Source organism: Pavona decussata, unplaced genomic scaffold, assembly GCF_977016875.1.
Source record: "Pavona decussata unplaced genomic scaffold, jaPavDecu1.1 SCAFFOLD_87, whole genome shotgun sequence".
Classification (NCBI taxonomy): Eukaryota; Metazoa; Cnidaria; class Anthozoa; order Scleractinia; family Agariciidae; genus Pavona; species Pavona decussata.
In genome coordinates this window covers 3238592-3253438 of record NW_028145504.1, presented here as the reverse complement: position 1 = coordinate 3253438, position 14847 = coordinate 3238592, and the positions used below count along the sequence as shown (strand labels likewise).

Below are 14847 nucleotides of genomic sequence, written 5' to 3'. Positions count from 1 at the left end.
ATTGTGTCCCTTAATTCAGTCCACTGTCGGATCATTTCAACTTAAACTTTTGGGTAAAACAAAAGAAGCGCAAACTGGCGAAAGTTATTTCGCGACGGCGTTTGCTCTGGTTTTCCTTTTCTGAACGTGTCACCTCAACGAATCACTTGAGCAACACACATTTTCCCGCCCTTTCCGCGGCTGACGCCATTTTCATTAATTGCTTTGAATTTTGATTGGTTCATTGCGATGTTTATATCTATCATGATTGATTGGTTTGGGCGGAGAGCGCTATTACTATTCAGCATACTTTCCACCTCTCTTGCAGTTGGCACTTGTTCACTTGAGAAAGAGCCTTATCTGAAAATCATGGCACTTGATGTACACTAAAAGTGTTTTGAAATTAAACATGGCGCAAGCTTCTTCCTGAAATATTGTAATTAACGTGTTGGCTTCAAATACATGATAAAATCTCTCAAAAGCTGCGCAGATATTCACGGATTAATGAAAGTCAAACAAGATCGACTTGCACAGCGTGCATTGAAAACGTTTTAATAAGCCAGCGCGCCGCACATGAAGCTCTTATTGTTTTTCTTCAAGAAAGTTACTCCTAATGATAAACATTTTTTGTACACTGAGGCCAACCAACGACAACAAAGATAAGTCTCGTCGTCTACAGTTGTTTTTTTTTACTAGCCCCAGGTTACGATGCGGAACTTTGAAGAACCTATAATCTTCAAACAATTTCGTATTTCCTACCGCTGTGCTAGATTGAAGATAGCAACGCGATAAAAAGTTTATGTAAAATATTTATATTGGGTCTTGAATCCTGTGATAAGATTCGATAAAGTGGAAAAGGAAAATGAAAATGAAAACTTGTGTAAACTAAAAGCCCAGTTGGGGGCGACCAGGCGAACTAAATTGAGAAAGCGAGAGTGCGCCAGTAAAGCTTTAGCGCTTTGCTTACCTTCGTCATAATCTTCAGACATATCTGGGAAATTCAAAGATGACCGGCCCAAAGAGAAATTGCGTGGTTTGAAATTTGTTATGTTTAGGCCTGTAGATAAATCTAAAAGTTAAATCGAATCACATTCTGCGGCTAATCAATAAGAAAAGCAATTTATCTGTGACGGCAAAGAGTACATCTCTGGCCTTAAAATCTCATTGTATACACCAGAATATGAGTGTAGTCTGACTGAAAGGGCAGTTAACTGTTTCGTTTTGCATTCATTGTATCAAACAAGTTCATTTATTTTTTCTAAGTTCTCAATAGAATTAAATTGGAGAGGCAGTCAAATTTTCTTCCTCTGCACTTGCCTGGGTGAGAATTCGTCTGATTGAAACGCCAAAGAACGAAGTATGAAAAACTGATAAAAAAATTAATAAAATAAAAAATAAACCTGAAGGGAGAAAAAAAAAAAAACACTGAAAATATTTCATAAATAACTAGCGATCTGGGCTTGCTGTTCTGCCGTTCTTCCCACACGGAGATTGTTTAATAGTCGACTACCTCCCGCACGTTTCGCTATGACAATATTTAAGGAAATACGGTTCAATCTTTCTTTACTACGTTGTTTTAATATATTTGTATATGTCTCCCTATGAATTTTTCAATCATGACAATAAAGCCACATGTCCATTAACCATTGCTGAGAACTTCAGCTAGGTAAATTTTAATCCATTTGCTTTTAAGGGATAAAATAGAAAAAAAAAATGATAGCAAATGACACTACTTTCTCCAAAACATTTAATTATGTTCAAGCCGGACACGAGAAAAAATAACAATCAACACTCCTGAAGCTGAAAAAAAAAAAAGGAAATCAGTCCATGGCCTAAGTAATCTTAAAATCCTAAAAATGTACAAGACGTGATTCCTTCTGACAATGATAAGGCACGTTCTACCTTGGAGTAACAAACTTGACACATAAGCAATTAAATGCAATTTACTGATGCCTACCTAGCTTTCGCGAGACGAAATCGAATTCAAAATGAACTGATTCGATTATACGACCGCCGTAAATTTGTCATGAATAATTTAACACTAGCCTTCTAAACACAACTGCGTTCATTCAAGCAAAGGCGATTGTCTAATAGAATCACATCTCACTGGCTTTGTTGCATCCCATATCTGTCCTTTTTAACACCTTCTGAACTCGAATCTTTTGATTGGAGAATTGTTCTTTAAAGAGGGGAATATTGATAATAAGTTCTGTTGACGGAACCATTCCCTGTATTTTGCACGGAAACGCAGTGGACATAGGCTAAAGAGATGACGTTAAAAAAAATGTTCAATCAGGCCAACGGATTGGATGATGAAAAGCGAAAATGAGCTTTTAAGTCTCATTGGTCTTTATCTTAAGAGCTTGTCAGTGGTAAAATAGACAGTTGTACTCTTCAGGAGAGGGATGTGAGTGGATCTTATATGTGCCTGAGGGAAATTGTCTAAAGCTTGATTGCTCGGTTTAATTCGCCAGGTGTCATGCTGAATAAACATCTCGGTTGGGAAGCGTTTTCGTTTTAAAAATGCGATTTGAAAGCACAACTTTTCATTCCCATCTTGATTATGTCCTTTTAAGGTGGTGAGCATATGCGATATAAAGAAGCTCTACCGAAAACTGTTGGCCTAGTCGACGTGCTGAGGACGTTCTCGCCATCCGAAGGTAAACCCGTATTAGCCAGTTCGTATTTAAAGAGGCAATGTCTTCAGCTAATCAAAACACATCGAGCGGTGACAGAATAAACAGCACATTACCTGCTTCTCTGAGTATGGATCTCGCTGCCCTTGATACATTTTATTCTGTTCTTGGTGTCTCGATCTGCGTTGTTGGCCTGATCGCTAACATGGCGGTCATGCTGGTCTTTATAACACACCGCCGCCTGAGGACCAAGATCAATGGATTTCTGGTGAGCCTGGCTGTAGCCAATCTCCTGCTCACGGGAATATCGCTGCCGCTGGAGATGGAATGGCACATTCGCTCCGAATTCATCCACGGTGTCGTCGTTTGCGAACTGATGTACACGATTTACTTCTTAACTTTAACGTCCTCGTCGCTCAACTTGCTGGTGATAAGCATTTATCGCTATCTCTCCATTGCCTGCCCGTTCTTCATGAAGAGGGTAACGTCATTTCACGTTCTTTCGGCAATCGCTGCGGTGTGGGTCTACTCCGGGGTCACAGCGCTGTTACCTTTGATGGGATGGAGGAGTGACCCCTCAACGATTTATGAGAAAACCTGCGATTACTCCTTCGAGTTTAATTTCATGGTTTTTGTCTTGACAGTAAACTGGTTGATACCGGCTGTGCTTGTCTTCGTCTTCTATGGATTGATCTTCAGAATTGCCCGAATCCATGCCATCAAAATCCTCAGGAACCAGGTGCTTTCAGAACAGGAGAAAACACGCAGTCCACTCTTCAAAGGCGCCAAAACGTTGGCTAAGATCGCGGCGGTGTACCTCATATGCTGGTTTCCGTACGTAATCGAAATCCTCATCGTTTTTTCTGGAGTGGCTAATCCGCCGCCCAAACTAGTTCACTACACGTTTGTTTTTCTCTGCTACGCGAGCGCAGCGATTAACCCGTTTTTGTATGCCGGACTCTGCAGGGATTTTCGCGAGGTGTTCAGAAAGTGTGCTGCTAAAACGTGTAACCAGCTGTACGCTGTTATTCGGCGCTTCGCTAATTCGTGTCGCCGCATTGCTGCAGCTCTGAGCGCAGATGGAAGGAGGAATTCTGGGCAAAACATGGGAAGGCGCTTGGGCCGTACGCGAACGACGTCAGGGAGCTCGTCAGTTTACCATCAAAATACTGTTGGTACTGTCGTTTGATCCGGTTACTTTGACAACTACAAGACTGCTAGCAACTGAACTCACCTAAATCAACAAGTCTTCATAACTGCTACAAAAAGATGACAAGATACAAGATGGACGGTTGTACAGCGAAAAGGAAAAAAAAAAAAAGAAACAAAAAAAAAAACCAAAAAAACAAAAAACAAAACAAAAAAAAAAACCACGGAGATATTAATATCCTTTGTCTGAGAAAAAGGAGATAGAAACTCAATATTTACTTGAACATCACAACGAATCAGCTTAAATGGAGAAATATAGTGTGATCGAAAAATAAACCTCGTAGAGTTTATGAAACGGATAAATTAACTGAGAAAAACGAGGAATTTAAACGTAAAGGGAAAGACAGCTGGCCCCGATATGTTTAAGTTTAATTATATAGAGCGTTTCTGATAGACAGATAGATATATTGAATTTTGCAAACATGCGAATATTTGTAAAACTTAAGTTAGATGTACTGAGAACTTGATCTGATGGAACTATGGCTAGCCATAATGTAATCAGGCAAGCCTGCAAATTAAATTAAACACCGAATTGAATTCAAAAATACACCTTACTTTAAACGAAAAAAGTGACAATTAGTGATGACAAGCGGATCTGTAAAAAGTACTGAGGCTGGTTGGAATCACGACACTTAATTTAATTGAGGGAACAAAGCTTACAATTGGCGGCGATTGATTTGCAAGGTCTTGCAGAAGTTTTTTTTTTATCTGTTGTCTCTGTATGTTCCAGAATAAAAACATATTTATCATCATCTTCATTCGTGTCAAACTAATGGCAATCATCGATCCCCACCCACATTGAGCAGTTTAACACGCGAAGTTTGAGCGAGCAGATCTGCTGGGATAGTCGACAAGTCCAGCAAAAAAAGTTTGTATAAATGCTGAGCGAAGTTAAGTTTGCGTGAACATGTGATTTATGTAAACGAAATGTTTAATAGAAAGTGAACGTAGCCGAAAATTAGCGGCACGTTAAATGCGCATGAGATCCGAAAGGGCGATAGCTGAAGGCGGATTTTAAGCAAATTTAAAGTTAGTTTAATATTAATTTCGAACATTTTTATCTAAGGGCGTACTTTGAAAAACACCGCTTTATCAAAGACTTTCTTCCGTGGCACAGCAAGCGAAAATATAATAACAAACATTAAACAAACTCGAAGGAATCGGAAATAGTTAATCATAGGAAAATTCAATTGAGTCACATTATACACAGCGTGAAAGATGAAAACAAATTGTGGACTCAGTTTTCCTTCACCGAGTGTTGTTTTGGTGACTTGCGTTGTTTATATGGTGAGATCTGAGATTTTTTGAAATTCAGCTCCATTCAAATGTCAAACTAGTTAACATTAGCTTTCCGTGGGCTAGTTGCAAACTCAGATTTTAATATAAACCATGTTTGTTTTTCAGGAACTCGTATGCAATCACTAAGTTGTATTTTTTTGGTGTTGTTTTTCTCTTTCTCACACCCAACAAAGAAGTTCTAAACAACATTTAACTTTAAGATCAACTTTAACAAGCTCGGCACATGCATCTGTATGAGAGACAGTAATGGTTTCTAGCTGGCCAATCAAAGGGATTCAAGCAATTGCGTTTTTATTGAAAAAACTTGCCCTCCTTTTCTTTAGAAGCTACATTTTAAGTTCAAGGCAAAACTGAATTAAACTCAAGTCAAGAAGTGACATTAATTTATTTCAACGAATAAAACTGCTCATTTATCTTTTCACAGATCATTTAAGAGCTGAAAAGAGCCCAGCAAACAAGACGGCAATAAAAACATGACTGCTTCTGTGAGACCTGGTGGGGGTGGATTGTCAAGGTTCGCTAAGCTTTTCTTCCTGCAGAAGAAATAAGATACTTGCATTAATTTAAAAAATTTACACGGGGTTGTGTTTATTATTTGCTCTTGCAACACAGGAACAAATAATGTAAGTTACTTTTATCCCTCGCTGAAGAAAAACAATGTCACTAAAGCTGAAAAAGTCAGAATGGAACTCACTGGACAAGATTTAATTCGAACTTTTACAAATTCGAATTGTTCTTCATAGAATTCACGCAGGCAACGAACCCTTTAAAGTAGTTTCGTAAAACTGCTATAATTTAATAGTGTCAGAGATGTCGATAAAAAATATGTGAAACAGTTTCTCCTGAAGAACAAATAAATAAGATGGTTAGCCGGTTTCTGGGAGTGAAACAAATGTTTGATTTGATCAACAGTGTTGGTAAGATAATTTGCCACCGTGCTGATGTTTCGAGCGCTATTCGTCTGTCAGAGCAAATAGAAGAACCTTTACGCAACTTGATCAGTCGTACGGCAACCATTGATAGGAATTAAATAGCAATTCAGAAAAGAGGCTGAAATAAGAAAAATAGCTAAAACAACTCAGTTTAACCGATGTACCACGCTGAATAGCTGACCATTCAGCGATAAAATATTCTGTCTTGAACTGAACCAAATGAATCCCCCTTTCCACAACCAGAACCTCCCACTGTACAGCACATGTGTCCAGTGAAACCTACACGCTGTTTTGATCAAACCATTTATGCCCCTGGCCAATCAAAATCTAGTCCAAAGAAGCGCACAGGCCAGATCTTAGCTTAAAATAGGATGTTGGTTTCAGTCAGTTCGCCCATAATTTCCCCGTTAAAAGGATCTAAAACGATATACGAGAACAGAAATAAAAAGCAAGTCAAAGTGTTTTTGCCTAAATTTGTCAGTTACGTGCACCGCTTAAAGCTCTCTTAGATTAAAATCAAAATCAAATTAGATTAAAATCAAAAAAGTGTGAGTGGAATTAAATTTATGAGGCTAATTGCATTAGAAAATTTATTTTGATTATACTTTCTTAGAGATTGGTGAAATCTTAGCGGTTTTATTCTCATTTAGATTATTGTCTCACTGAGAAAAAAAAAATAAATAAAAAATAAAAACGTTTCGGCTCTTTCTCTCACCATGTGTTGAAACTTGCGTTTTTGTTATAACTATAATTCTTTACTGAAACTATTATCAACACTCACTGCAAGTTTTAGCTTTTGGTTTTCAAAGGATTAAACATCCTTGGGAATCCACCAAGTAAGGTAAGCTAAGCGGAGTTAGAAATGTCAGATTTCTTTTTTCCATTACATCGCTTATGACCATTAAATGGAGCATTTGGGCAGACTAAACCAAATATTTATTTTCCGAAATTGTAGGTGGCCTTTTTCTACCAAAATGACATTTATTTTAATTTTGTTCCTCCAGTAGTTTTAGGAGAGTTGTCATGCGGCCTTTTATTTGAGTAAACTATGGTTTTTCTTTGTAATAGACACCCCCTCAGTTCAGCTTTCAGGTTGTTAACATGGCTACAAAATGTTTGCAAGGCTAAAATGGATTACTTTTTAAGTGGACAGAAAACGAGTAAACAAAGTTACTTTGAATATGTATGCAGTTAATGGAGAAGCGACAAGGTTGGGAAATCGTAAAAGGACTGTCTAAAATGTCTATCTATATTTTAGTGCAAACTGCTGTTAAATAGTTTGGGGAAGATGGCACTTAACGTACGATTTCAAACGCTTTCATCGGAAAATAATGCCGAGCTATCTATACATCTAAAATCGAAGAAGTTTCGGACAGTGAAATATTCGAGCTATTGCTCGGACGAGATACTATGATTTTCGCTGGCACAGTTTTTCTGTCCGAAACGGCTTTAATTATTCGTCCGAACATTTGTGTGAGTGAAGTATAGATCTTGACAAGTGTTGTCTGTGATATTAAAAGTAACTTTTGTCTTACAGTCCGAAATAGGGGGAACATTTTCGCCGTTTTGGCTTGAAAAAGGAACATTTTAGTAGTAACGTCTTAAATAGGCACGAAAGTTCATCTTTGGGTACTTTCCTGAGCACAAACATAACCTCCCGCAAAAATTCCAGCAATTTCCTCCTCCCTCCCCTCCCTCCCCACTAGGGTTTGTTTACCTTGGCTTTGGTAAAACTAACCTTGGTAATCAAAAGGATGAACGACGTAAAGATGCAGGAAGTGAAATGACACAGCTGGATAAGGGAAACAAATTATGTTTATCCTTGGTGTAAATATGGCGCCACTGAATCAGCGACAACTGTTTGATCCCGGTTTGACCAAAGGTCAGCGAAGGAAAAATATGTGACGAATTCGAATTAGTTATTTCCATTAAACTAATAATGCTAAAGTCGCTGTGCGAGCCACAGTGGTCCACATTGCCTGGGCTTAACCCGGTTTCAATCGAACCCACGACCTGTGGATTTGATCAACTGTTGTTAAGGGCAACTTTTATTAGGGCATCACTTCAAAATTTCGCCGTGAATCATTAAATACCATTAACTAACAGATTTCGTGGTCCGTACTCTAAATTACGGACCGAGTTTACGAGGATCAGTAACTTACAGTACGGACCGAGAAAACAAGGTTAGTAAGATATTTATTATATCTCTGAGGCTAATCGGACCTACAGGAAAGGAAACTTTCAAATTTAGCGGGTTGTACAGTGAAATACGGCTCGCAAAATTGACCAATCGCACCGCGCGTACTAATTGAAAGATATAATAAGATGCAAGGATCGTCAAAAGTTTCGGTTGAAAGGAAGGAATGGAAGCATAGCGTTCAGGAAGTAAACCTGTGATCATACCCTCCCTCCCTACATCTCATCAAAAAGACGCCTGTTCACAGGTTACCCGAGGAAGTGGGCTTTAACTTATATGCTAACATTTTAGGATTCTCGACTAAATGCCAATTTAAAAAAAATTGGATTTGGCATGCCGGAGATAAAATGTTTCATTGTAGGACTAGTAAAAATGGTATGAAATCATTTACGTACAAAAGATATGTAGTTACACTCTTTGATTCCTTCTCTTAGCCCATCTCCACCCTTTTTCCTCTCGATCGTCTTTCCACCATCTACCTTTTGGCGATTTTAAATTATGGCGTATTTGGTTACATGGAAACTGTTAGACTTTAATTGATTACAGTGAGAATGGATTCGAACTCCGACCACAATTTTGATTATTTTGTGGTCCATCTTGGTTTTGTAACCGCAAATGTGTTTTCCAGATAATGTTGGGTTGGCCCTGCACCTCATAGTTTCTAGATAAGCTCTGTTAGCGCAATCGCTTGCGTTACCTGTTGGAATATTGTGCACGTACTTTCGTGCCTGAGGAAGACATGCAACACGTGAATTAAGTATGAGGGAACCAATGGGGAGAGGAAACAGGAGAGGGGGGGGGGGGGGTTAACCTTAATGTTATCAGTAGGTGAGGGGGTTAAAGTGAAGTTTTGCTTAGTGAGAGGGGGTGCGACCTAATTTGAGCAAACAATCTGCAGGGAACCGCACAACGTTTGGTCTGGTTTGGTCTCTATCAAGGAACTGCACAACGTTTGGTTTGGTTTGGTCTCTATCATGTCGCTGTCGTGATAAGTTTTCTACGCAGTCCGATCAGCCTTGCAGAAATTTGAGTCACTTAATTTGAGCCGTATTTTACCCATTTCCCAACCTTCCCCATGCACAGTCCCTGAGATAAAATCGATCAAATCAGGTCACGATCAAATCCTTTCAATAAGAAGCCCAAATGGTCGAGAAAATGTACAAAAAAATCACCAATTGTATGTTTAACAAAACACATGAATACACTGGTTAAAGCAAAAAAAATAAAAGTTTCAAATGTCAGTTCGGTAGAAATTGTATGGCCTGTCAATCCTTGCTAATTCACCCTCTTCTCAAACCTCTGTTCACCCTCTGTGGAAAAACCAGTGTTTGCCTGCCAGATAGGTTTTCGTTCCCTCTTGAGGTCTCGTATCAATTTTCAAAAAAATACTTCTGTCTGCCTACTCATATGTTGCACCTACAGGATAAACCATCATCAACTAGTGTTTTTGGAGCCTGAAAAAATAACCCATTTCTGTAGCGCTCGATCTAACAATTTACTAAACCATCCAATGAGTCCACCATACAGTGCATTTTTTGCTGATGTTTTTCTTTTCTTGGTGCATTTTTACAACTGATGATGAATGTCGTAAATTCGAAACAAGTATTCAATTGTTCTCAATAATACTTTTTGGGCAATATCATTTTGCGTTACTATTACATTTTGTGATAGTTGTCACATTCTTATCGAGTACGGACTGTATTTTTATCGAACGTATTAACATTAATCACATATTACTATCAGGAAGATGAAAACTGTCCCCTACGAACAATATCTCCTAAAATACGATCTCCATCGGTATTGCATGAGGTACTGCATGAGATTGAAGTTTTTTATTCAACAGTCATGTGTTGCAACTCCACAATACCGTGCAAGGCAGTCGATGTTCAAGGCCCACCCATGAACCAGCAATTACGGATGTGCTACGAGTTGAAGACGCCTACTTATACCTGTCACGGTGAATAAAACCCCCCATCCATCTCGCTCGAGCGCTTGATGATATTGAGCATGAGAAAACATAAACAGAACTTCACTTTTGGTCTCCTTTTGAAAACGAACTTCCGAAATTTTCCAGCCAAGCGCAGCTGAAAACCGGAACAATGGAACTTGGCAACACAATTAAGGTGACTCAATTTGAAACGGAGGATTCCACACCATTTTTTTAAACTAATCTTAATTTTTCTGCTACTTTTTTAAACAATCAAACTCCCATGATAAGCGAAGAGTTCGTGACAAGGTCAGAGCAAAAGCATGCTAGCAATATCGCGTTTCGCAAATTTGATCCCTCTGATCATGTGATCCATAGATCTCCCAAACATTGACAACTTCTTCAAACCCTTTTTCAACTAGATTCATTATATTATGAGAAAAACAACTGGAGTGGACATCTAGCTACACTAGGACACTTACTCTGAAGATTTATATATGTGCTGAGGTCCCGTACACCTCCGATGATCTGGGCAAACGAGTGATGTATGGACTACGCTAGGTACGGGCACACGGTTAACACAACGATCGACCCAGATGCCAAAATGGATTCTTTCGACTTCACAGGCCTTGAAAATGCTGCAGATAGTCAAGTAGAGAATGAAGGCAAAGAAATAAACTTCGTCTTGGAACATGAAGGTCAAATCCAACGAGGTAAAACATCTACTCCACGACGGCTTGTGTACAGCATCATTTCGTCAGGATCACTGCTTAAATGCGTTGCTTCTGCTGCAGGTCTCTGGACAGGTTCAAAATATTGGAATTTCGTTTCAATACTTGTTACTTTTCCTCTGATAGTTTTAGTTTTGATTGGAGAGGCAGTGGCTGTGTTCTTTTGCAAACAGGACTCTGTACACATCAATAACACATTTTGTCACAAAACCGGAGGGGATTTATCTGACCTCGGCTACCCGTCGAGGAATATGAGATTTATCAATATCTGCGATTTTTTGGTGTTGCAGTTCAAGTATTTTGCTTCGTGGCCATGGGTCTCTCCGTTCGTAGAAGCCGTTACAAGTCGCATGCTTTGCCCTTGGAGCAAGCCTACAAAATTGTTAAACCGAAAAAGTGGATCGTCGTGAACTTCCAATTGACTGGATTTTTTATTCTTCTCTTAACGTCAAACGTGCTAAATTTTTGTTGTTCCTCGAAGGGAGTATGTGACAACTGCGATCCAATTTGCGCAATATTCAACGCCCTGTGGTCTATCGTCATGTGGCTGACTGTGATCGCTTGCCTCGTCTACGCCACGGTTATAAACGGAGCCATTGCGCAAGCGCAGAAAAGCAACGAACAGATAATTGAAATGGAGGGTGGTACAGTCAACGACGCCATTGAAATTCATCAGCGTTTTTGTAAAATCGGAATGAAGACAATCAAGGTGTATCAGTCATGGTTTCTACTAAACTCCGCGTGTTACTTCCGGCTTATCGTTTACGTGGTGGTTGTTTTTTTAACTCAGTCTTCGCACATGCAATCCTGGCCAACGTTTTACCACCTAAGCGTCTGTGGTCTATACTCTGTGTTTGCCTTTCTTCATCCATGGTTACAAGCTGCCAGCCTCACTCGCACGTATTCAAAGCTGACAAGAAAGTTAAACACAACCTTGCAGTGGAAGCCGAATCATCCATTCAGTGACCGCTCAAAGTTTGACAGCTTTATGCTTTATGCTTCCAACACGCAGTGCCAATTCTCACAGATAACTTGCAGTTCTAGTCTCCCTTATATCTCGCTATTTCTTGCCCTGTGTGGACTGGGGCTCAAGTTTCTTCAGTAGTCACTAAGTACGGGCAAGTATTAAGCCAGGTACACAGAGCTGAACTGAATGCTTACGATAGCAAAAGGAAATTAAATATAGCAACGATCCGTAAGTGTAAGCAGAGCTAATTCAAATCGTTTGGAGTTTTGTTATAGGTGACCGCTGTTGCTGATTATTTCCTAATTTAGTTAGACTGCAAAACAGTCCTTTTTCTTCGTGTTTTCTGTCCAGGACGAACCTGCGCGTTCTTCGAAGGGCGAGCGAGGAATGTAAAGTGGGACTGGGCGTGTGTGGTTCGGGCGCGAAAATCCAAGCTTGCCTAGCGAGTTCGCGCTATACGGGGCAATTTGCGTTCCTTCCTGTTTTGCAGAAATTTAATTCCTTTGGTAAAAGAAGGGAAAACTGCGGTGACATAAGAAACATGCTCAGATGTTTTCAGCCCTTTCGACTGGATGAATTCAGTGCCCAGGGAACAGTTGTTCGAAGCTCGATAAAGCTAAGTCATGGGTTAATGGGAACTTTGGTTCGAGTGTAATTGATAATCGATAAAGGTTCTTTCAAAAGATTTTCGTCCCATAGTTTTGTCTCAGACTTTTCCTCATGTTCTTTACCACAAGCTCAGTTAAAATTAGCTTTTAAGAAAATTTTTTACGATCGATATGAAAAACCCAGGTAAAGTTTTTTATAGTGGATATAGCGTTCATCGGCTTTCGAACAAACGGGCCCTGGGGCCCGTTTCTCGAAAGTCCCGTAACTTACCGGGCCCCGGTAAGTATATTTTTAAATGTTTTTTTCGCCAATTACACTGTGATTACAGACATGGTACTTGGCCAATGTGTTTATAGAATTATAAGATTTTGAAATTTGGTATTCAAAGCTAACAAAAAATTGACTTCTGTTAAGTAACATTTTTCACCAAAGACACTTATCGGGCCCGGTAAGTTACCGGGACTTTCGAGAAACGGGCCCCTAGGCCCCGACTATTAGAAACAACTTTTAATGATAAATTTTATGGGTAAATTCAAGCCACGAATTGAGAACAACTCAGGGACGCAATCTTTATTCTGAATTTCTTGTGTCAGCAGGAGTTTTCATATACTGCGTGGCCCACATAAGCCATCCCTTGCTGCCACGAAATCTGAATTAACCACAGGCCCTTACAAATGAAAAGAAGTTAGAAATTATGCATGAGGTAAAGACATACATAATAAATTTCAGTTCAAAGATGTGAACTAGTTTAAACGTCAAAAGAGTACAAAGTGTGTAGTTAGTTCCCAGGCACTGCCTCACGCTCGGGCGCCACGCATTTCGAGAAAAGAGCGGGAAATCCGGGGCGCAGAATCCTCGTTCCCAGAGCCTACGATCTTTTAGTCAGCAGTTGGATCGTAGGCCCTGGTAACAGCCGTTAGCTCACGACATCCGGTAGCACACGCTCAGTGTGATAAATTACCATTGCGCTTGCTCAGTATCGCTCAGTATTGGGAACACTCTCTTACCCAGAGTCTTCGTTCAGTAAGGAACGAAGACTCGAGGAACGAGATTGTATTAGGAATTAAAGACAAATGCGCAGAAGCGTGGCATTTTTCACCTTATAGGTAAAGGTAAAGTCGCACAAGAGCCTAAGTGGCCCATACGGCCGGAGCTTAGCCCGGTTTCTGTAGCATGAAGCAACTAGGAGTATTGCTACTCCCCCCTGGATGGGATGCTAGTCCATCGCAGGGTTACCCCCAGCAGTATGTCGCCGGTACCCATTTTATACACCTGGGTGAAGAGAGACAATGTGGAGCAAAGTTTCTTGTCTAAGGAAACAACACAGCAATGAAGAGACCAACCTGGCCTCGAACCAACGACCCTCAGATCCTCCGACCGTCCGATCGAAAGTCCGACGCGCCAACCACTACACCACCGCGCCTCCACCTTTCACCTTATAGCGCATCAGGTTTTCGAGAGCGAGCCAATAAAAAAAAAAAGATATTTTTGGATGGACCCAGAGCCACTCGTTCATTATTTAAAAAAAAAAACGTTGGGGCTCTGGGGACGAGAATGGGGGCGCAGGGCTTGATGGTCCTGTAGAAGCATGCGCGCCACTTTCGACTAAAGAGCGACGCCTGGAGACGAGGCAGCCAAAGGCGCCTTGTTCGAGGAAATGCGGTATTTTAAAACGCCCTTTTAAGACATGAGAAATCCATTTGGTTTTCACAAGGTTGGTTCCACCTAGCACCTCCTTACAACCGTGAAAGCTAAGAGCTACTTCGCATAAAGAGAAGAGGGATGTTACCCCCAAGGGGTGTTTTGTTTTACTCATTACATTAAGCACTATAGAAACACAACCTGAGTTTATAGTATACTGAGTGTGGCACTTAATCACTAAGGAGATTTTTGATGTCATAACGTTATTGGTCATTATAACTCATTGTTCCAAGAGGCAGCTTGTCATAGCTAGAGTCAGTCTTTACATTGTATTTTCGTAACGGCTTTGTAGTAATCATTTGTAAGAGTAACTACATTTAGGGTTAGATAATCGGGTCGAACAAAACGTGAATAAATATGCTACAAATAAATCAACGCGGCGAATAACATGTATTTCGAAACTGTTGTCAATTAAGATATAGGTCGGATATAAATACTGTTAATTATGCAAATGTGAAGATGCAATATCACCAAGAAACGTCCAAATAAAACGAAAGAGTACAACTCAATTGGGGTGTCATGCTTCTTTTATCTTCATCTAAAATAATATACTTCACAGCTGTTTTATTTCACTTAAAGTAAAACCATTGGAAAGATATTCCCTTCAGAGGAGTGCGATAAACAACAGAAAATGCTAGATTTTACCCGTCTATAAAATTA

General features: G+C 39.9%; 1 protein-coding gene and 1 pseudogene across 2 annotated transcripts; both read left to right on the top strand.

Moving 5' to 3' along the window:
- The first annotated feature begins 1828 nt into the window (after window positions 1-1828).
- On the top strand, window positions 1829-4582 carry LOC146474817 (histamine H2 receptor-like). The gene has a single exon (XM_085116267.1). The coding sequence runs from the start codon at window positions 2677-2679 to the stop codon at window positions 3802-3804; it is 1128 nt and encodes a 375-aa protein (XP_084972393.1). The 5' UTR covers window positions 1829-2676; the 3' UTR covers window positions 3805-4582.
- A 6003-nt stretch (window positions 4583-10585) lies between these two features.
- On the top strand, window positions 10586-14696 carry LOC146474816 (uncharacterized; annotated as a pseudogene). The gene is made up of 2 exons (XR_014866010.1): window positions 10586-13592; window positions 13929-14696. The product of XR_014866010.1 is annotated as an uncharacterized LOC146474816 (transcript).
- The last annotated feature ends 151 nt before the right edge of the window (window positions 14697-14847 follow it).

Coding starts and splice junctions, on each gene's coding strand:
- LOC146474817 (XM_085116267.1), top strand. CDS start 2,677: ATGTCTTCAGCTAATCAAAACACATCGAGCGGTGACAGAATAAACAGC.